Genomic DNA, 21,903 nt, shown 5'->3' on the forward strand with positions numbered 1-21,903 from the left:
GTGTGTGTGTGTGTGTGTGTGTGTGTGTGTGTGTGTGTGTGTGTGTGTGTGTGTGTGTGGTGAGCGCCTTAACCTAACTCACCTCCTTATTTTCTGAGTCTTCCATTTCCAAAAGGAAGCTGCCTAAAGGAGTTGGCTTACTGAGTCCTGGCCATGTGAGCAGTCGAGCCCTTTGAGTTTGTTTGTTCATATGTCATCCTTAGGACCTGAATGCCCATAAGAAGCAAGGGATGGCGTTGCTGACTCGAGTGGGTGAGTCGGTCAAGCATGTCACTGGCGGCTACAAGCTGAGGAGTCGGCCTCTCGAGTTTGCAGCCATAGGCGAGTACTTAGACACATTTGCGCTCAAGCTGGGAACCATTGATCGAATAGCCCAGCGGATCATCAAGGAGGAAATAGGTGAGCTCGCTGTTGAGTTCTTGATCAGGCCCAGGGGCCACGTTTGCAGAAATGGCATTCATTGCGCCAAGCAGAATCAAAATGCAGAAATGCTGGAGCAGCAGAACCAGGCCACATTTTGCTTATAAAAGTAATAAATAAATACAAGAAGCGGGGGAGGTAGTTGTGACCAGAGTATAATTTTGCACCCCGTCCCTTGCCCTGCATTTCATCCTTGTGTTTGCTTTCCCCATAGCAAACAACCACTCTGAGCCTCTAGGCTTTTCTACTTTTCTCTCGCTCAACTTCCCTTCATCCATAGCAATGATCATTTAAGAAATAAACTTAAGTATCTTTTCTGGCAGAAAGATGTTTCAAAATGAGAGCAGTGTTTGCCAAAGTTACTATCCTAATGAGCCTTCAGGCTTGAAATTGACTCACCTGCCTACCCTTGCTTCATTTCAAACCCACTCTTCCTGACCCAGGGAGTTATGAGGCCTTTGTTCTTGCCACCACTTCCTCCCCACCCTTCTCATGGCCACTTGCTTTTTTGTGTCCCAGAATGTTGGGGCCCTTTGTTTTCTTACACACATGTAGGCCAAATAGACCTGAACAGTGTTAATGATCATGCTGGCATGTGATGTGAAACACATAGAGAAGGATTCTCCGGTAGGTGCCATCCATTGGCTACTAAAAAATGGCAACAACATTTTGTTGTAATGGCAAGAATCCTGGTGACAAATGATAGGCCAGGTTTTTTTGTGGGGGAAATCAAACAACATTTTTCCTTGTTCCCTGTGCTTTAATTCTCCTTTACCTGCTGTTGGTATCCTGTAGGGCCTGCAGGTTTTAGAAATGGCTTTAGGTACCATCTACATCTAAAGATCATGTGGGGTAAATTCTGATGGGACCAAGGTGTTGGGGTGACCCCTGAATGAGAGAGTTGAGCCTGCTTAGGTAAGACCACATTTCTTGTATCAACTGTTTCCTAAAATTCCATTATTTTTCCATTGTGACTGATTTTTTTTTTAATTTTTAAAAACACCCCACTAAACCTATATGAAACTCTACCTCCATTGCCTGTTAAAATATGGCTTCACTGTAGGGGTAGGTGAGTAGGTTTCTAGGAAGATATTTGGTGGATGTAGCTCCCACCACTTTCCCCCAAAGGCATTGTGGTCCCCATTATCCAGAGGCATGACATTCCTATTATGAAGTAGAGTTGATTGATGTTATAGTGTTAGCTGTAATATCAGCTTTTGGAGATTAAAAAAATTGGTTATAAACAGTGTTGTGTTTAAAGGAAAGCATACTCAGAGAGCTCTTGGCTGCATTGGTTATTGAGTCAGTAATACCAGTGATTGCTACCCAGCCGATCTTAATTGGTTTCTCTTCCCCCTTTAGAGTACCTTGTAGAGCTGAGAGAATATGGGCCTGTGTACTCCACATGGAGTGCGTTAGAGGGGGAGCTGGCTGAGCCCCTGGAGGGTGTGTCAGCCTGCATCGGCAACTGCTCTACAGCCTTGGAAGAGCTGACAGAGGACATGACAGAAGACTTTCTACCTGTGCTCAGGGAATATATTTTATACTCTGACTGCATGAAGGTAAGCTGACTCACTTCTTGTGCACTTAGATACTTTCTTTGTTGTAGTCGTTAATCAAAAAGTAATTGATTATTGCCTATTTGCATGTGGTACAGATTTCCTTCTTCCTGGGTGGGCAGGATCAGACATGTGGACTGACCTCATGGACATGTAAAAAGAACACATGGTGAACCAAGTGTGTGAATTAAATGAAAGAAGAAAAGTTTGGAAGAGATTCTTATTAGTGTTCTCTGAGAGTTTGAGAATAGCATCTGCTGATTAAGAACAGTATGTTGTGGAAAAAGAGCAATTGGATAATTAGAGCTCTTGGAGGTTAAAATATGATGGCTGAAATAAAATTGAAAAGTAAAGTTGGAAGATGAGGCTGAGGAAATCTTGGAAAGTAAAACAAATTTTAAAAGTAGTTGGAGGGCTTCCCTGGTGGCGCAGTGGTTGGGAGTCCACCTGCCGATGCGGGGGATGCGGGTTCGTGCCCCGGTCTGGGAGGATCCCTCATGCCGCAGGGCGGCTGGCCCGTGAGCCATGGACGCTGGGCCTGCGCATCCGGAGCCTGTGTTCCGCGGCGGGAGAGGCCACAACAGTGAGAGGCCCGGGTACTGCAAAAAAAAAAAAAAAAAAAAGTAGCTGGAGAGAGGGCAGACAGCAGAAGCAAGAAGAAGAACTACAGTCCTGTAGCCTGTGGAATGAAAACCACATTCACAGAAAGACAGACAAAATGAAAAGGCAGAGGACTATGTACCAGATGAAGGAACAAGATAAAACCCCAAAACAACAAATGAAGTGGAGATAGGCAACCTTCCAGAAAAAGAATTTAGAATAACAAGAGTGAAGATGATCCAGGACCTCAGAAACAGAATGGAGGCAAAGATGGAGAAGATGCAAGAAATGTTTAACAAAGACCTAGAAGGATTAAAGAACAAACAAACAGAGATGAACAATAGAATAACTGAAATGAAAAATACACTAGAAGGGATCAATAGCAGAGTAACTGAGGTAGAAGAACGGATAAGTGACCTGGAAGACAGAATGGTGGAGTTCACTGCCATGGAACAGAATAAAGAAAAAAGAATGAAAAGAAACGAAGACAGCCTAAGAGACCTCTGGGACGACATTAAATGCACCACATTCGCATTATAGGGCTCCCAGAAGAAGAGAGAGAGAAAGGACCCGAGAAAATATTTGAAGAGACTATAGTCGAAAACTTCCCTAACATGGGAAAGAAAATAGCCACCCAAGTCCAGAAACGCAGAGAGTCCCTGGCAGGGTAAACCCAGAGAGAAACATGCCAAGACACATAGTAATCAAATGGACAAAAATTAAAGACAAAGAAAAATTATTAAAAGCAACAAGGGAAAAACAACAAGTATCATACAAGGGAACTCCCATAAGGTTAACAGCTGATTTCTCAGCAGAAACTCTACAAGCCAGAAGGGAGTGGCACAATATATTTAGAGTGATGAAAGGGAAGAATCTACAACCAAGAATACTCTACCTGGCAAGGATCTCATTCAGATTTGACAGAGAAATCAAAGGCTTTATAGGCAAGCAAAAGCTAAGAGAATTCAGCACCACCAAACCGTCTCTACGACAGATGTTAAAGGAACTTCTCTAAGTGGGAAACACAAGAGAAGAAAAGGACCTACAAAAACAAACCCAAAACAATTTAGAAAATTGTAATAGGAACATACATGTCGATAATTACCTTAAACATGGATGGACTAAATGCTCCAACCAAAAGACACAGGCTTGCTGAATGGATACAAAAACAAGACCCACATATATGCTGTCTACAAGAGGCCCACTTCAGACCTAGGGACACATGCAGACTGAAAGTGAGGGGATGGAAAAAGATACTCCATGCAAATGGAAGTCAAAAGAAAGCTGAAGCAGCAGTACTCATATCAGATAAAATAGACTTTAAAATAAAGAATGTTACAAGAGACAAGGAAGGACACTACATAATGATCAAGGGATCAATCCAAGAAGAAGATACAACAATTATAAATATATATGCACCCAACATGGGAGCACCTCAATACATAAGGCAACTGCTAACAGCTCTAAAAGAGGAAATTGACAGTAACACAATAATAGCGGGGGACTTTAACACCTCACTTACACCAATGTACAGATCATCCAGACAGAAAGGAAGGAAACACAAGCTTTAAATGACACAACAGACCAGATAGATTTAATTGATATTTATAGGACATTCCATCCGAAAACAGCAGATCACACTTTCTTCTCAAGTGCACACAGAACATTCACCAGGATAAATCACATCTTGGGTCACAAATCAAAACTCAGTAAATTTAAGAAAACTGAAATCATATCAAGCATCTTTTCTGACCACAGTGCTGTGAAATCAGAAATAAATTACAGGGAGAAAAATGTAAAAAACACAAACACATGGAGGATAAACAATACGTTACTAAATAACCAAGAGATCACTGAAGAAATCAAAGAGGAAATCAAAAAATACCTAGAGACAAATGACCATAAAAACACAACGATCCAAAACCTATGGGATGCAGCAAAAGCAGTTCTAAGAGGGAAGTTTATAGCAATACAGTCGTACCTCAAAAAGCAAGAAAAATCTCAAACAATCTAACCTTACACCTAAAGAAACTAGAGGAAGAAGAACAAACGAAACCCAAAGTTAGTAGAAGGAAAGAAATCATAAAGATCACAGCAGAAATAAATGAAATAGAAACAAAGAAAACAATACCAAAGATCAATAAAATTAACAGCTGGTTCTTTGAGAAGATAAACAAAATTGATAAACCTTTTAGCCAGACTCTTCAAGAAAAAGAGGGAGAGGACTCAGATCAAAAAAATTAGAAATGCAAAAGGAGAAGTTACAACAAACACTGCAGAAATACAAAGCATCATAAGAGACTACTACAGACAACTCTATGCCAATTAAATGGACAGCCTGGAAGAAATGGATACATTCTTAGAAAAATATAACCTTCCAAGACTGAACCAGGAAGAGATAGAAAATATGAACAGACCAATCACAAGCAATGAAATTGAAACTGTGATTAAAAATCTTCCAGCAAACAAAAGTCCAGGACCAGATGGCTTCACGGGTGAATTCTGTCAAACATTTAGAGAGAGCTAACACCCGTCCTTCTCAAACTCTTCCAAAAAATTGCAGAGGAAGGAACACTCCCAAAGTCATCCTATGAGGCCACCATCACCCTGATACCAAAACCAGGCAAAGATACTGCAAAAAAAGAAAGTTACAGACTAATATCAGTGATGAATATAGATGCAAAAATCCTCGACAAAATACTAGCAAACAGAATCCAACAACACATTAAAAGGATCGTACACCATGATGAAGTGGGATTTATCCCAGGGATGCAAGGATTCTTCAATATACGCAAGTCAATCAATGTGATACACCATATTAACAAATTGAAGAATAAAAACCATATGATCATCTCAATAGATGCAGAAAAAGCTTTTGACAAAATTCAATACCCATTTATGATAAAACCTATCCAGAGGCTGGGCATAGAGGGAACCTACCTCAACATAATAAAGGCCATATATGACAAACCCACAGTAAACATCATTCTCAAGGGTGAAAACTGAAAGCATTTTCTCTAAGATCAGGAACAAGACAAGGATGTCCACCCTCTCCACTTTTATTCAACATAGGTTTGGAAGTCCTAGCCACAGCAGTCAGAGAAGGAAAAGAAATAAAAGGAATCCAAATTAGAAAAGAAGAAGTAAAACTGCCACTGTTTGCAGATGACATGGTTTTATACATAGATAATCCTAAAGATGCCACCAGAAAACTACTAGAGCTAATCAATGAATTTGGTAAAGTTGCAGGACACAAAATTAATGCACAGAAATCTCTTGCATTCCTATACACTAACAACAGAAGATCAGAAAGAGAAATTAAGGAAACAATCCCATTCACCATTGTACCAAAAAGAATAAAATACCTAGGAATAAACCTACCTAAGGAGGTAAAAGACCTGTACTCAGAAAACTGTAAGACACTGATGAAAGAAATCAAAGATGACACAAATGGAGAGATACACCATGTTCTTGGAAGAATCAATATCGTGAAAATGACTATACTATCCAAAGCAATCTACAGATTCAGTGCCATCCCAATCAAATTACCAGTGGCATTTTTTACAGAACTAGAACAAAAAATCTTAAAATTTGTATGGAGACACAAAAGACCCCAATTAGCCAATCCTGAGGGGAAAAAATGGAGCTGGAGGAATCAGACTCCCTGACTTCAGACTATACTACAAAGCTATAGTAATCAAGACAGTATGGTACTAGCACAAAAACAGAAATATAGATCAATGGAACAGGATAGAAAGCCCAGAGATAAACCCACGCAGCTGTGGTTGCCTAATCTATGGCAAAGGAGGCAAGGATATAAAATAGAAAAAAGATACCCTCTTCAATAAGCAGTGCTGGGAAAACTGGTCAGCTATATGTAAAAGAATGAAATTAGAACACTCCCTAATACCATACACAAAAGTAAACTCAAAATGGATTAAAGTCTTACCTAAATGTAAGACTGGACATTATAAAACTCTTAGAGGAAAACATAGGAAGAACACTCTTTGACATAAATCACAGCAAGGTCTTTTTTGACCCACCTCCTAGAGTAATGGAAATAAAAACAAAAATAAACAAATGGGACCTAATGAAGCTTAAAAGGTTTTGCACAGCAAAGGAAACTATAAACAAGATGAAAAGACAACCCTCAGAGTGGGAGAAAATATTTGCAAATGAATCAACAGACAAAGGATTAATCTCCAAAATATATAAACAGCTCATGCTGCTCAGTATCAAAAAAACAACGCAGTTCAAAAATGGAGAGAAGACCTAAATAGACATTTCTCCAAAGAAGACATACAGATGGCCAAGAGGCACGTGAAAAGCTGCTCAACACCACTAATTATTAGAGAAATGCAAATCAAAACCACAGTGAGGTGTCACCTCACACTGGTTAGAATGGGCATCATCAGAAAACATACAAACAGTGAATGCTGGAGAGGGTGTGGAGAAAAGGGAACCCCTTGCACTGTTGGTGGGAATGTAAATTGATACAGCCACTATGGAGAACAGTATGGAGATTCCTTAAAAAACTAAAAATAGAATTACCATATGACCCAGCAATCCCACTACTGGGCATACACCCAGAGAAAAACCATAATTCAAAAAGACGCATGCATCCCAGTGTTAACTGCAGCACTATTTACAATAGCCAGGTCATGGAAGCACTCTTAATGCCCATCGACAGACGAATGGATAAAGAAGATGTGGTACATATATACAATGGAATATTACTCAGCCATTGGGTCATTTGTAGAGATGTGGATGGACCTAGAGACTGTCATACAGAGTGAAGCAAGTCAGAAGGAGAAAAACAAATACTGTATATTAATGCATATATGTGGAATCTAGAAAAATAGTACAGATGAACCGGCTTGCAAGGCAGAGGTAGAGACACAGATGTAGAGAACAAACATATGGACAACCAGGTTTCCCTGGTGGTGCACTGGTTAAGAATCCGCCTGCCAATGCAGGGGACACGGGTTTGAGCCCTGGTCTGGGAAGATTCCACATGCTGTGGAGCAGCTAAGCCCGTGCACCACAACTACTGAACCTGTGCTCTAGAGCCCGTGAGCCACAACTACTGAGCCCGTGTGCCACAACTACTGAAGCCCACGTGCCTAGAGCCTGTGCTCCGCAACAAGAGAAGCCACCGCAATGAGAAGCCCACACACTGCAACGAAGAGTAGCCCCTGCTTGCTGCAACTAGAGAAAGTACATGTGTAGCAACAAAGACCCAAAGCAGCCAAAAATTAAAAAAATTTATATTAAAAAAAATTGTATGGACACCATGGGGGGAAAGCGGGGGTGGGTGGTGGTGGTGGTGTGATGAACTGGGAGATCGGGATTGACATATATACACTACTATGTATAAAATAGATAACTAATAAGAACCTACTGTATAAAAAATAAAAGTAGTTGGAAAGTAGAACAAAAATGCAAAAATACTGAAAATGTGAAAGAATGATAAGAGACGTGGAGGGTTAATCTCAGAAGTTCAGCATCCAACTGATAGGAGTTCCTGATTGAGAGAACAGAGAAAACTGAGGGAAGGAAATTATGAAAGAAATAATACAAGAAAATCTCCCTAAGCTGAAGGCCGTTACAGGTTAATTACCCAGCAAAAGGAATGGACAGAGAACCAACGCAAAGCATATCATTGTAAAATTTTAGAACAAAAGTGGTAAGGATCAGATGCTTTAATGTCCACATTAGAAACTGCCCCAGTCTGCACTTAGACTGGTTGGAGAGCATAGCTTCTGGGGACTACTACGATTGTAGACAAGGCTCATCTTGTCTAACTTGCTCATTTTATAGATGAAGAAGCAGAGCCCCATGGGTAGATCTTTTCTCTGTTCCATGGCCCCAATTCTCATGAGCAGCCACCTTATATTTGTGTCTTTACTGTTGGTGAGAGAAACTGGATCAGTTCCTGCTTTTCAAAGCTGAGGCTCAAATTATCTCTCTCTAAGTATAATTGTGGCTGGGTACATTCTGTTCCCTTTGGAGGCAGAGAGAAAGCACCGAAAAAGGAGGGTCGTTATCAGGCCATGTGGAACAGATGAATAATGTTCAGGGAACAATGAGGACAGCTTGTACTGGAAAGATGGTTGAAGATGTGTATTCCAAAGTTGCTACGGAGCGAACAGTGCTTGAGAGAGAGGGGTACCAAAGTTACCCTCAGGCTCAAGACTCAAGTTAAGCACACTGTAGACATCTGCAGGTGAGCCCTTGTGTGGGCTCACATCCTATACACAACGTGTGTGTAAAATGTAATTATGATAGTAACGGGCGGAGAGAGAACACGTTAGAGTCTTTAGCAAGTTCTGGCAGTGCCTTTTGAGTACTGGCATCACTATGACCAGGCCAAAAGTTGGAGAATCTTTATTTAAGAAGATTAGGGCAGGGCCCCATACTTCATATCCCACACTGCCTCATTCACAGCAGGTAGTTGGCAGATACTGAAGTTGGCAGTGTGGTGCGATTGGAACATTTACAGATATATAACTATTGTATGTCATGTATCTTTTTTTTTAACTTCTTATTTCATATTGGAGTAGAGTTGATTAACAGTGTTGTGATAGTTTCGGGTGTACAGCAAAGTGATTCAGTTATACATACACCTGTATCTATTCTTTTTCAAAGCATAGGGAACTCTGCTCATTGTTACGTACCTTGTTATTTTTAAGAGAGTTTTATCTGCAAGTCAAAGAGCATGCTTATCTCAGAGGTCTTGGTGATGACTAGTGAGGTGAGAGTCAGAAGAGTGGTTGATAAGGTAAAGGCCAGTGTGAGTGGGGCCAGTTGAGCAAGGGAGCAGGTGGCAGGTGGGGAGGTCAAAGAGATAAGTAAAAGCCAGGACATACGGTAATATCTTAAAGGCCATGGTTGGTAAGAGTCTGGATTTTGTTCTTAGGAATAAAAGAGAAGCCAGTTAGTTTCCTGCAGGGAAATGACAGGGTACAGTTTTTACTTTAAGAAGACAGCTAGTGCTGCAGTATGGAGAATGGGTTGTTGGGCGGGGGACGGGGAGAGGAGGTCCGGAGACCATTAGGAGACTGTTGCAGGGAGCCAGGTGGCAGATAACTGAGGTGGTGGAGCTTGGAGAAGTGGGTGGATTTGGTGTATATTTTGTATGAAGGGCCAACTAGACTTGCTGCTGTATTGATGTGAAGTGAGAAATGGAGGAATTGAGGATGACTCCTGGGTTTTTGGCTTCAGCAGCTGTGTTGATAGTGGTCCTGTTTAGTGAGATGAGGAAGTTTGGGGTGGAACAGATTGGGCAGTTGGGAATCAGGTTGTTTTGGCCATATTCAGTTAAGAAAATGCCTGTCAGTCATTAAAGTAGTGATGTCATGGCAGCTGGTTATGAGTTTAGAGTGGGAATAGAAATTTGGCAGTCATTTCTGTATAGATGGCGTTTAAATCTACGAGAGTCAGGGAGATTATCTGGTGAGGTGAGATCGAGGTAAATAGTCCAGGCCTGCTTCCTGAGGCATTGGCAATATTTAGTGGTCTAGCACCTAATTAGGGGGTGGAACAAGTAGGAAAGTAGCCTGAGAAGGAATGGTCAGTGTAGTAGGAGAAAAAGAGTAGAGGATGACCTTAGGGGAAACCAAGAGAAGTGTTTTTAGAAAGAGCATGATAAATGGTGGCCATCGGATTTAATAATATGGAAGTCATTGCTGATCGTGATTAGAGGTGTAAGCTGTGGATGCAGAAGTTTGGGTTTGAGGACAGTTTGAGTTGGAGATAAATACTTTGAGCAATGTTCCAGGATTGCTGTTTTCAAATGCTGGTTATTTAATTGCCGGATGGTTTCTTCAGCCTGCCCACCTTTTCTCCTCAGAGGCCACAAGGCGGAGCTAATGAGTCAAGTGACTAGTCAGTGCTTTAGGTTGCCCACTTCTGGTGCCTTTCAAAAACCAAAAAGATTTTCTGGAAGATTGATTTCGGGGAGAAAAGTCCTCCTTCCTAAACAAAAGTGATTATGGACTGAGGGCCTGATTTCTTGAAAATGTGAAGAATCAGGATGTAGAAATGTACATGATGATCGCAAATGTTTTTAAAAATTAGAAAAGTATAAAAATTAAAACTCTGAGATTCTGAGTTAGGGCAGACTGGATACATATTGGAACTTCCTCTTTTTCATGAAACCAAAACGACACTAGAATGACTTTTTTCTAAAGGTATGCTTCCGCGAAGACAAAGAGCAGCAGGAAGGGAAACAATCACAGTGCAGTGAGGAGCTGAAAGCAAATTGAGAGGTGACGGGGACTCAGGCGACTCAAAGCCACCTAAGCTGACGGTGGGGAAGGACTGAGAAGCCACCTGGTTTACACCGGGGACTCCTTCAAAATGGTCAAGAATTGGCAGCACCAAGTACCTTGGGACTGAGGGAAAGATGGAGTGAAAGAGAAGGATTAGTCAGGGGTCTGTTTCAGAAGCAGTTAGGGCTTCCGATTCTGTCCTCCCTCCTCACACAGGGGCCACTATCGCTTTGCCACTCGGGCAGAGCTGGAGGGTGATAAAAAAAAAAAAATAGAGGGTCACTGGACCAAGAGCCGCCAGGCACAGTTAAAGGTGGCGGCTAAAGCAAAAGGTTACTGAGATTCGAGATTCTTAGTCGTCTTCCTCTGCTTGGCTCTCAGCCTTATACCTTCCCTGCAAGCATTAAAAGAGCCTTTTGGAAAAATCTAAACAGGTTTTGGGAGAAGAGACTAGAATATACTGATATTGAGAGGGATGGGGGAATCTTCAATGAAATGACCCAGCAGAGTCCCTGTAGAGAACTGTCAGCAAGACCTCGAAGTCACAGAGCTTTCAACCAGTTTTTTAGTGTCTCCCTCTTAGGTGAGTGTGCAGATAAGGGTCGCCAGATATTTAAGGGAAGGTTCTAATATGAGTATCAAGTAAATACAGAGAAGGAAAAACATAAAGCATCATTGAGGGAGAAGAAAACTTCCAGGAAAAAAAAAAATCAGTATCTTCAGAAAGAGAAGAGATGTCACAGCCATAAAACAAGCATTTTTTAAAATCCAGAGAATAAACAAAGAGCTCATGGAAATGAAGATCATGATAGAAATGAAAAAACAAAATCAATAGAAGAGTTAGCAGAAAAAGTTAAGGAAATCACTTTAAAGTGAAACAGAAAGACAGATGGAGGATTGGAGAGAAAAAGAATATAAAAGTGAGAGGGCCAGACCAAAATATTTCAGGTATCCAACATCTGAAAAACAGAAGTGCCAGGAAGAGACACAGAGAAGTGGGGAGCATCAAAGGAGTCATTCAAGAGAAAAGACTAAAAGTAAAGACAAAACGTGTTACTGGTTGTGCCTGAAAGATGAGATTGGGGGTGCTTTTTCCCCCCTCCTCTACCTTTTTCTTTATTTTCCAAATTTTCTGTAACAAGTATTTTTTAAAACTAAGGCAAAATGTGTGGTTTTAGTATTACCAACATTGCCCTAGAAAATTTAACTCACAGGTTGTCTGTCATCAAAGAATGAATATGTAAAAAGAGCATGTTGAATGGGGCAACCTAAGTTCAGTCATTTAATCAGAAATTATGTCATCAGGACCAAGTTCAGACTAATTTTCCTCCCCATAGGAAAATGCTCTCCTAGAGGGGCACCCAAAGACAAGCCATAGGGCTATGTCGGGTGTCAGATTTCTTTTTAAATTATTATAAATTTTAAAAATTGAAGTATATTTGACATATTAGTTTCATGTGTACAACATAACGATTCCACATTTGTATACATTGCAAAACAATCACCAGAATAACTTTATTTACCCTGTGACCTTACAGAGTTAGTACAGTGTTATTGACTATTCTCCAGGCTATACAGTACGTCCCCATGACTTATTGTATTTATTTTTATTTTTTAAATTTTATTTATTTTTGGCTGCATTGGGTCTTTGTTGCTGCGCATGGGCTTTCTCTAGTTGTGGCGAGCGGGGGCTACTCTTCGTTGCGGTGTGCGGGCTTCTCATTGCGGTGGCTTCTCTTGTTGCAGAGCATGGGCTCTAGTTGTGCGGGCTTCAGTAGTTGCAGCATGCGGGCTCAGTAGTTGTGGCACACAGGCCTTAGAGCGCGCAGGCTTCAGTAGTTGTGGCTCGCGGTCTCTAGAGCACAGGCTCAGTAGTTGTGGCGCACGGGCTTAGTGGCTCTGCAGCATGTGGGATTTTCCCAGACCAGGTAGGTATTGAACCCGTGTCACCTGCATTGGCAGGCGGATTCTTAACCGCTGTGCCACCAGGGAAGTCCACTTACTTATTTTATACCTGGAAGTTTGTACCTCTTGATACGCTTCACCCATTTTGTAACCCTGCTAACCCTTCTTCCCTCTGGCAACCACCGATCTTTTCTCTGTATCTGTGAGTCTGGGTTTTGTTTGGTTTTGGGTGTTTGATTTTTATTCTCATTTGAGCTTCTTTATTATGGAACCCTCATTATTCTACACAAATTCCTCCTGGGTCTTTTGGGCTGTCAGCCCTTGGCGCACCAGAATACAAGCCACTATGTACTGTCAACCCTGCATCCTAATGTCCCTCTTACAGAAAGACTTGAAGCTTAAAAACCTTCCGGACCTGTGGAGGCTTTTTGGTAGCTGCTGACCATTTGCATTGGGGCTGTTTTTGGCTGCTCTCTCCCCCTCCTCCACGTTTGTGAGCCGACAGCCTCCTCAGGGGGAGGCATGAGCATGAGCTCTGGGGGTGGAGACTTGCCTGTTTCCTGGATGTTGGACTTTCCTATTGATACTGACCATTGTGGCACGTTCTTGGAGAAAATCCAGTGTAGATGTTGAGAGCCAAAACACAGAATGTATCTGTGATTGAACTTCCAAACACTTTTGTTTAATGGCTGTTATTAGTTTGTAAAGTAAACATTTTGGATGACAGGTGTTATGTTTCCATTGCTTAACTTTTTTATCATGGAAAAATTCAAACATATCCAAAAGTAGGGTGGAAGTATAACCGTCCCCCACGTACCCATCAGCCGGCTGCAACAGTCGCCCACTCACGGTCCATCTTGTTCTAGCTCTCCTCCCCCTGCTCCCAGCCCCCGCCCCCTGGGTTATTTTAAAGCAAATCCCAGGCATCACATCACTTCATACAAAAATACATATCTCTGAAATGCAAACATTCTTTTAAAAAAGAAAAAGGACCACATTATTATCACACCTAAACAGATTTTTTCCCCTTAATATTTCCTCAAATTTCCAGTTAGTGTTCAATTTCCCCAGTTGTCTCAGACACTGTTTTTATAGTTTTTTCCCAAATTGGGATATAAATAAAATCCATACATTGCTTGAAATATTTTAGAAATCCCTCCCCCTCTGTTTTTCCTTGCAATTTATTTATTAAAGAAACAAGTCATTTTTTTCCTCTGCATTTGAAAAGAAGGGTAGTGAAGTTGCAGATTACTAGGATCATTTTGAAATTGTGATGAAATGCTCTACATTAAAAAATATATATAGCGTTTGAGAGAAATGTATTCCGTGTCTCTAATTAAAAGTCACCTCTCGGGCTTCCCTGGTGGCGCAGTGGTTGAGCATCCACCTGCCAATGCAGGGGACACGGGTTCGAGCCCTGGTCCGGGAAGATGCCACGTGCCGCGGAGCGGCTGGGCCCGTGCGCCACAACTGCTGAGCCTGTGCTCTAGAGCCCGTCTGCCACAACTAATGAAGCCCTCGGGCATAGAGCCCGTGCTCCGCAGCGGGAGAGGCCACCGCAATGAGAAGCCGGCGCACCACAACGAGGAGTAGCCCCCGCTCCCTGCAGCTGGGGAAAGCCCGCGTGCAGTAACGAAGACCCAACTCAGCCAAAAATAAATAAAAGAAAATAAATTTATTAAAAAAAAAAAAAAGTCACCTCTCATTGAGGTCCTCCCTGGCCACCCAGTGTACAATTCGTCATCTCCCAAACCCTCAGTGCTTTACATCCTCCTTTCCTATTTTATCTTTCCTCCTGGACACCTAGCACTGCCTTACATGCGCTATATTGTTACATTTTACTTGTGTGTTATCTGCCTCCCCTCTAGAATGTAAGCTCCAGGTGGGCAGGGGTTTTGTGTGTTTTGCTCTCTGCTGTATCCCCAGCACTTGGGTAAGTGAATGAAGGAAGGTTAAGGCAAGGCAGAAACAGGGTGAGGACGGCTGTGTAGGGCGGGGCAGGGGCATGCAGAGTGGAACGCAAGTATCTCCACGCCCCTCACCTTGTTGATTTCTGGTAGCCACTAGAATCAGAGACCCCTACAGATCTCTGTGAGAAGCTCAGATGACAAATGTCTTTTGCTTGTCACTCAGTGATAGAAGAGCCTCTCTGCAGATTCTGACACAGTATCTTGGCCCTTTCACTCCATCGTAGGCTCAGGCCCCCTCAACCAGAGTCTAGTCTGGCCAGGTTAATCTGCAGAATCTGTGCCGTTTCGGCTGGGAGGCCAGTCCCTGCAGACCATCGACCGTGGTGTTCAAAGGTGCTCCCAGCGAGGATGGTAGTCTCCACAGTTTATCTTGATTCAGAACAGGTTTCCCAGCCTTTAGCCTTTAGCCTGGTTGGATTGCAGGCAGGCTGGGAAACCACGCTCTGCCCTGGAACGCGGCAGGAGAAGCCTGAGTGAGTCACCACCGTGCTCTTAGCCAGCAGTGTGGCCTCAACCAGGTCCCTCCACGGTGCCTGAGTGTTCTTGCCTGTAGAATGGCGGTGGCATCCTTTCACTGCCGCAGGGTCGTTGTGAGCTTTTGTTGTTGTTGGGAGTTTTTTCCGCTGTCCACTGAGGCAGGGATGTTAGCCCAAATCCTCCAGTCAGGCTTCATGAGAAGGCAGTGTCTGGTTGCTCCAGGCGAGGCTGGGATTGCAGTGGCTGAGGAGACAGAGCCCTTACCTCTCCTCTGGGCCAAGGAAGGCACGGTCCCAGTAGTGGGAGGGGGTGTGTGTGGCTGAATCTTGGGGCCCCCTTGCCTGCTTTGGGGGTAGGGAGAGGAGATGCATTTAGCTGAGTGGAGCTGACAGGGCTCCTCTCACCATCCCTCCCTGCCTGGGGGCCTGGGCAACCTCTACAGAGAGACTTGGAGCAGAACTGGGGACAGGAGGGCCCCAGGAACTTCTCTGCAGATGCTGACAAGTATCTTGGCCCTTTCACTCCATCGTAGGCTCAGGCCCCCTCAACCACAGGCTAGTGTGGCCAGGTTTATCGGCAGAATCTGCTGTTTTGGGTGGGAGGCTGGTCCCTGCAGACATTTACCACCTGAGCTTCTCACAGAGATCTGTAGGGGTCTCTGATTCTAGTGGCTACCAGAAATCAACAAGGTGAGGGGCGTGGAGATACTTGCGTTCCACTCTGCATGCCCCTGCCCCGCCCTACACAGCCGTCCTCACCCTGTTTCTGCCTTGCCTTAACCTTCCTTCATTCACTTACCCAAGTGCTGGGGATACAGCAGAGAGCAAAACACACACAGCTGTGTTGTGTTCCAAGGTATTGTTTTAAGAGCATTTCTAGCTTTGGTTGTGAGGTTCTTGCCACACTGACAGGGATGTGTCACTGGAACAACTCATCCTAGTTCCTGGAACCCTGTTCCCAGCCTGGATGTGCGCTTTTCCCAGGAAGATGTGAGGCGTCCTGTGAAGGGAGTCCATGGCATGGATTCTAGGTGCCCCTGCCCCTGGCCCCGAGGGAACCATATTTGTGTCTCCATGGAGAGCAGCTAGTGCTGATACCAGACCAGTAGATTTAGAATGCTTTCCGCTCCGTGAAATCCAGAAAGGACCCCTGTTTTTTTGTTCTGTTTTTTTTATTGATTTGTTCTGTTCAGTATGGCAGCCCCTTGCCATAGGTGGCTATTTCAGTTAAATATTTATTTATTTAATTAATTTTATTTTTGGCTGTGTCGGGTCTTAGTTGTGGTTTGCGGGCTTCTCTCTAGTTGTGGCATGCAGGCTCCAGAGCATGCGGGCTCTGTAGTTGTGGCGCACAGGTTCCAGAGCACACGGGCTCGGTAGTTGCAGCACGCAGCCTCACTCATTGTGGCTCACGGGCTCAGCAGTTGTGGCGTGTGGGCTTAGTTGCCCCGCGGCCTGTGGGATCTTAGTTCCCCGACCGGGGATCGAACCCACATCCGCTGCATTGGAAGGCAGATTCTTAACCACTGGACCACCAGGGAAGTCCTGTTATTTCAGTTTAATCAAATTAGGTAAAAATTAATAAAAATTTAAATCCAGTTCCTCAGTCGCACCAGCCACATTTCAAGAGCTCAGTCGGCACGTGGGACGAGCAGCCGCTGTACTGGGTAGTGCAGATCATGGAACGTTTCCATCACAACACAGCGTTCTATGAACAGCACCATCAGTGTTCCTGCTCAGAGGTTGATGGGTGTGGGGAGGTAACTTCAGAGCGCCGAAGAGAATGCTGAGTGACAGACAATGAAAAGGGAAGCTATTGCAAGTTTTACTTCATGTTCTTCTAGTGGTGAAACACTTTTCCAAGTAAATACTTACTTAGGGGAGGCTTGAGGTTCCCCATGCTGACGCCTTCCATTAGAAGCGTCAGAGCGTTGTCAGTGATTCAGTCACTCATCACCTTTTAGCACGTGCTAGGGACACGGGGTGTCCACTTCTTTAGCCAAGAAATGGCTCCTTCCTGCCCGGACTCCACGCTCTGCCAGAGAGCGTGAGATTCAAAGCTCTCATAGCAGTTTGTGTCTTCTGAGTTAGTGGCAAAGGAAGTTCTTATTACTCTTGGTTTGTCACTTGTGGTTCTACTAAAAGAAGAAAAAAGAAACCCTGGGATGAAACCGATACTTTTCTGTTCTACCTGGTGAGGTCTTAGCGGCAGAGCCAGGAGCAGATGAGGCGAGGGAGGCGCCCAGGGCACAGATTTAGGGAAACACACTCAGGTGCCAACCTTGAACTTGCACAGGGCCCAAGACTGAGTGTCTCCTTAAATTTTGCATCCTGGGTGCCTGGCTTGCCTCCGCCTTGTTCCACCCAGCCTGGCTCCCATCACCGCTCACTCTGGCGGGCTCGCCGCATGGTTGCAGGGCTTCTGGCCTCGTCCGTGGCTCTTTGAGCACAAGCAGCCTCCTACCGTGTCTGAACCTCTCCCTTAGCTGGAACCCCTCAAATACGAGCTGTATCTCTTTGCTCTTTGCATAACTGGCCCAGAGTGGAGGACAGATAAGTAGCTAATAATGATCAATGAGCAAATCAGTCCACCAGGGGTCAACTCAGTGAATTAAAGAGACAAGAACTCTCGTGACTTAGACTTTCTCATTAACGGTTCAGAGAACGTCCCGCCTTGTCACCTGCCAGGCTCCACGTCTTGGCACAGCTGAGTTCTCCTTGTGCACAGTTCTGAGTTCTCCCTGTGCGCATGCCTGCTGGTGGGCACCGCTCCCCCTACCTCGCCCTTTCCCAGGCCTCTGTCGCTTTCAGCGTCAGGCTGAGTTACCGTGCTAGAAAGCTCCGTCTCTGAGCACAGTTCTCCCCTCTCTCCCTCCTCCACCCCTGCTGCCTCCAGAGCCTGTGTCATGCTGCAGCCAGACCGTCCTAGGAGCGCTTGGCTGGCTGGGGCCATGATTCAAGGAGGAACGGGGTACAGAAGCAACAGCTGTGTTCACGCTGCCCTTTCTCCCTCCCACAGAGCGTGCTGAAGAAAAGGGACCAAGTGCAAGCTGAGTACGAAGCCAAACTGGAAGCTGTGGCTCTGAGGAAGGAAGAGCGGCCCAAGGTCAGGGGAACCCCCCGGGGCGGGCGGGCGGGCTACTCCGGGCTTCTGGCAGTGATGCCCCCCGGATGACGAGCGAATTCGTGTCCCTAGATCCACATGACCAAGATGGTCAGTGCTAACTGGGCGGGGTTGATGCTGTTCTTTTCCTCTTTTTGCTCCCTTTTATGTCTAATGTACGTTGGCGGTTGACTCTCCTGCTGTTTCCTGTTTTTTTGTTTTGTTTGTTTTTTAAGGTTTCCAGCTCTGCCATTTATAGGCAGTTCCTGTCTATGAAATGGGGCTGAGGAGACTGGGGAAGAACAGTCTAGATCAGTGTTCTCAGAAGTGTGATTTGCGGACTGGTCCACAAACTGTAACCGACCCAGGAGGAGAAAAGTACAGAAGCTCAGAGTGAGCACTTTTGCAGCACTGTGTGCACAGCTGCCCCTGCCTTCGGCAGCCCGCCCCGCCGACCGATTCCTAGCTGTCCCGCTGATGTTGTGGAACGCGGCCTGCTGAGCCCACGTCTCAGTCTCACTTAAAGGGATGACGTGGAATACTGTATTTAAAACGTTCACTCTTAACAGTTTAGCTTCTAAATATAAGTATAGAAGTCACTCTTCCTGGCTAGGGAGGGGAGGAAAGACAGCAGGTTCTGCCACTAGCCTAGTTTGGAAGCTGAAGGTCCTGTATTTAAACGATGTCACTTAAATAGTTCTGTCAGCATTCGTACCTGCTCAGCACCGAATGCAAGCTTTGTCAGAGGCTGGTTTTGGCATTTAGTACATGTTCAGCCCTACTGGGGACAGTTCCTTTCCAAAGACAGGAGCTAAAGTTTATGAGTAATAGGCCGAATTAAATGTTGACTGTGCCCTGGATTGCTGGCTGACTGCAGGTCACACCCACTCTGGAGCAGACAGAGCAGAGGAAACAGCTGTTTCTGGCTCACGTGTTCCACCTGGGAGAGCTCCCACCTCGTGCTCTACCCTTCTTGCTGGCCTGGGTGACTTCCCTTCTCCTCCCAGGGAGTGTTGAAATCTTCCTGCTGCTGCTGTTCTCACCTCCCTGGAGCATCACTTACCCATACGACTCATCCTCTTGGCCACAGGAGTCCTTACGAGATGGGGAAGGGTTTCTTTCTAGCCAAGGAGACCAACCAGGAGGTCCCAAACACGCCTATACCCTCTCAGCACACCGTGGGGAGGCGGAGTTTGTCTTCCTTCTCTCTCGTGGGATGCTGAGCCACACCAGAGTGAACTTGGCTACTTATTTAGCAGTGGTGATACTTAACAAAACAGGGGCTGTCCCGACCATGTACCAGTGAGTGGGATCCAATGGTGGGGGCAGCAGAAATTGTGTCTCCAGTTTAGGGTCTGGGGCAGCCACTACTTTGGTGGGCAAAGGAGGGCTCAGTTGGCAGCCTGTCCAAGTCAACCATGGTTTGGTAGACAGAGCACAGGATTTAGAATCACATGGCCCTGGGTTTGAATCCCAGCTCTGTCCCCCAGCTTGGACTGGTTTGCTCATTAGCCTTTGTGGGATTCGTACATGTGATTGCTGTGAAGATGGAAAAATCAGCCCAGTGTCTGATGTCGTAACAGGTGCTTCACTGGTAGAGCCTCTGTTTTCCAAACTAGCTCCTGTTGCCTCTAGTAGGACTGCTGAATGAGAGCTTCATTTTCTGGGTTTGTTGCCACTTTTTTTTTTTTCTTAATTATTAAAAATGTTTTTTCTCACTGCACTGTTGGGGGCATTGTTTCCTTGTGTCCCAAAGTGTCCCCCGCTTCTCCACGCCTCCTGAGCGTCTTTCCTCCCTGACCACCCATCAGCAGGGAGAGACCTGTTGTAGGAAATGAGTAGCTTAAGATTTTTCTGTGCTTTGTTTATTGTTCTATGTTTTGAGCTTCACTTTCCAGATTCCCACTGAAAGATGGAGAGTTTTCACAGGGAGGCGCCGGGTCTGGGCATGTTAACAGAAGATCTGAGGGAACCTTGGGGCTGATTCTGTTTTGAGGTGAAATCTTGAAACGTTGCTCTGAGGAGTGAGGGAAAGTTGATTTTATGTGAAGGCATGGAGAGGTCACTTCTCTGTAACCCAGAAGAAGGAAATGGCCTCTTGGGTCTCCGTGTCCCTCACCGGGATTTCACACTGGAGTGGACATCTGAGGACAGAGGACTGAGCCCCGTGGCTCCAGCTGCCGGACGGAGAGCCCCGTGGCTGCAGCTTCTCGGCGTGTGCTGAGGGCAGGCAGCGGTGAGGCCTCTAGAGCTGAGGGAAAACGTTTGTATCGCAGAATTTGAAGTTTTGCTTTGTTTTTAGGTTGACGAAACTCAGCAGACCCCGAGGTGGCTTATTCTCAGGAAGATGGAGCTTTGCTTTTGCAGGCTTGGCTTTCCTCACTTTAATTTTGAGGTTGGAGAAATTACAGGCACTCAGCTGGGGGTTGCGGGGGGCTGGCTGCCTTCTGCTGCATCTGTCAGGACCACAGACTGGGGGAAATCTGAGAATTTGCCCCTCCTTAGAAGCTTGAGACAAAGCTATTACTAGAAACACAGGGGGCTGAGGAATGGCATTTAAAACTGGACGGGAAGCATGCACAGTCTATTGTGGACTCATATGAGGGTAAACCATGGGGGGAACCTGCACATTTTATTCTGCATTTGACTCTTTTCAAATGCTAATATATTCACAGGTTGCTGGTTCAAAAAATAAAAGAAGAAGGGGTGCGAGGAGAGAATGCTTCATACAAGGTTAAAAAAGAAAGAAAGAGAGGGAGTATTTCAGGCCCTGACCCACTGGTAGCTTGTACTGGCTACGGGCCAGGTGAAGAGGCTGCTGGGAGTGGGCAGTGTCATCGTGGAGCTGAGGTGTTGTGGTGCGGGGCCGGGCGGAGCGGACCGCGAGAGGGGCTGAAGTGCCGCTCCTCGGGGTGAGAGCAGGTGAGGAGAGGAAGGAGCACCTGCAGTCAGTGGGACAGGCCTCTTGAAGGCTGTGGACCTTCAGAGTCTCTTAGAATCACCAGAATGGTGCACATTCTGGAATGGGGAGGATGTGGCAGAGAGCAAGAACTTCAGCTGTGAAGTAGCAGATAGGAACAGGGAGACTCGTTAATATGGAGCTTCGGCAGACCTGAGAGTTTTGCAGGGGTATCTGTTGTTTCCAGATACTTTCGACAAGTGAGGAGACACACACCTGATAACTCCCAGTCCTGTCCACGGCGGCTGTGATCTCAGCCTAGCTTAGGAAACCAGACTTATCAGCCACAGAAGGGCAGGACTCTGTCAGCTCCCTTACTGGATTCCTATAACAGCCTCTGTCAATGAGGAACCAGTGCTCAGGGGAGTTACATGACTAACACGCCAGTGCTCACACACGGTGGAGCTGGAATTGGGCCACGGATGTGTCTGGTTCCAAAGTGGGAGCCCTTTATCCCCACCACAAGGGCTCCCAGCAATCTTTGCTTCACTGAGGGGTGAGGCTTCCGGCTTTTGTAAGATGCACGGCTGATGCTAGAGGGACTGGGCAGAGAACCTGGGCCTGCCGCTGGCTCTTCCGTCTGTGTCTGCTAGTCCATTCAGCGGGTGTTGGGGAACTCGTGGCTCCTGTTCTCATTG

General features: G+C 45.2%; 1 protein-coding gene across 3 annotated transcripts in view; it reads left to right on the top strand.

Moving 5' to 3' along the window:
- The window catches only part of SNX30 (sorting nexin family member 30), a 105,491-nt gene that overhangs the window by 71,531 nt on the left and 12,057 nt on the right, over nt 1–21,903 (top strand). For all 3 annotated transcript variants that reach the window (XM_029201347.1, XM_029201348.1, XM_029201349.1), the window contains 3 exons: nt 204–399; nt 1,783–1,982; nt 18,223–18,309. In XM_029201347.1, the coding sequence (XP_029057180.1) occupies nt 204–399; nt 1,783–1,982; nt 18,223–18,309 (483 nt within the window). The remainder of the gene's footprint in view (nt 1–203; nt 400–1,782; nt 1,983–18,222; nt 18,310–21,903) is intronic.

This window comes from Monodon monoceros, unplaced genomic scaffold (genome assembly GCF_005190385.1).
Source record: "Monodon monoceros isolate NGI ecotype Baffin Bay Population unplaced genomic scaffold, NGI_Narwhal_1 Super_Scaffold_5, whole genome shotgun sequence".
In the NCBI taxonomy this organism is placed as follows: Eukaryota; Metazoa; Chordata; class Mammalia; order Artiodactyla; family Monodontidae; genus Monodon; species Monodon monoceros.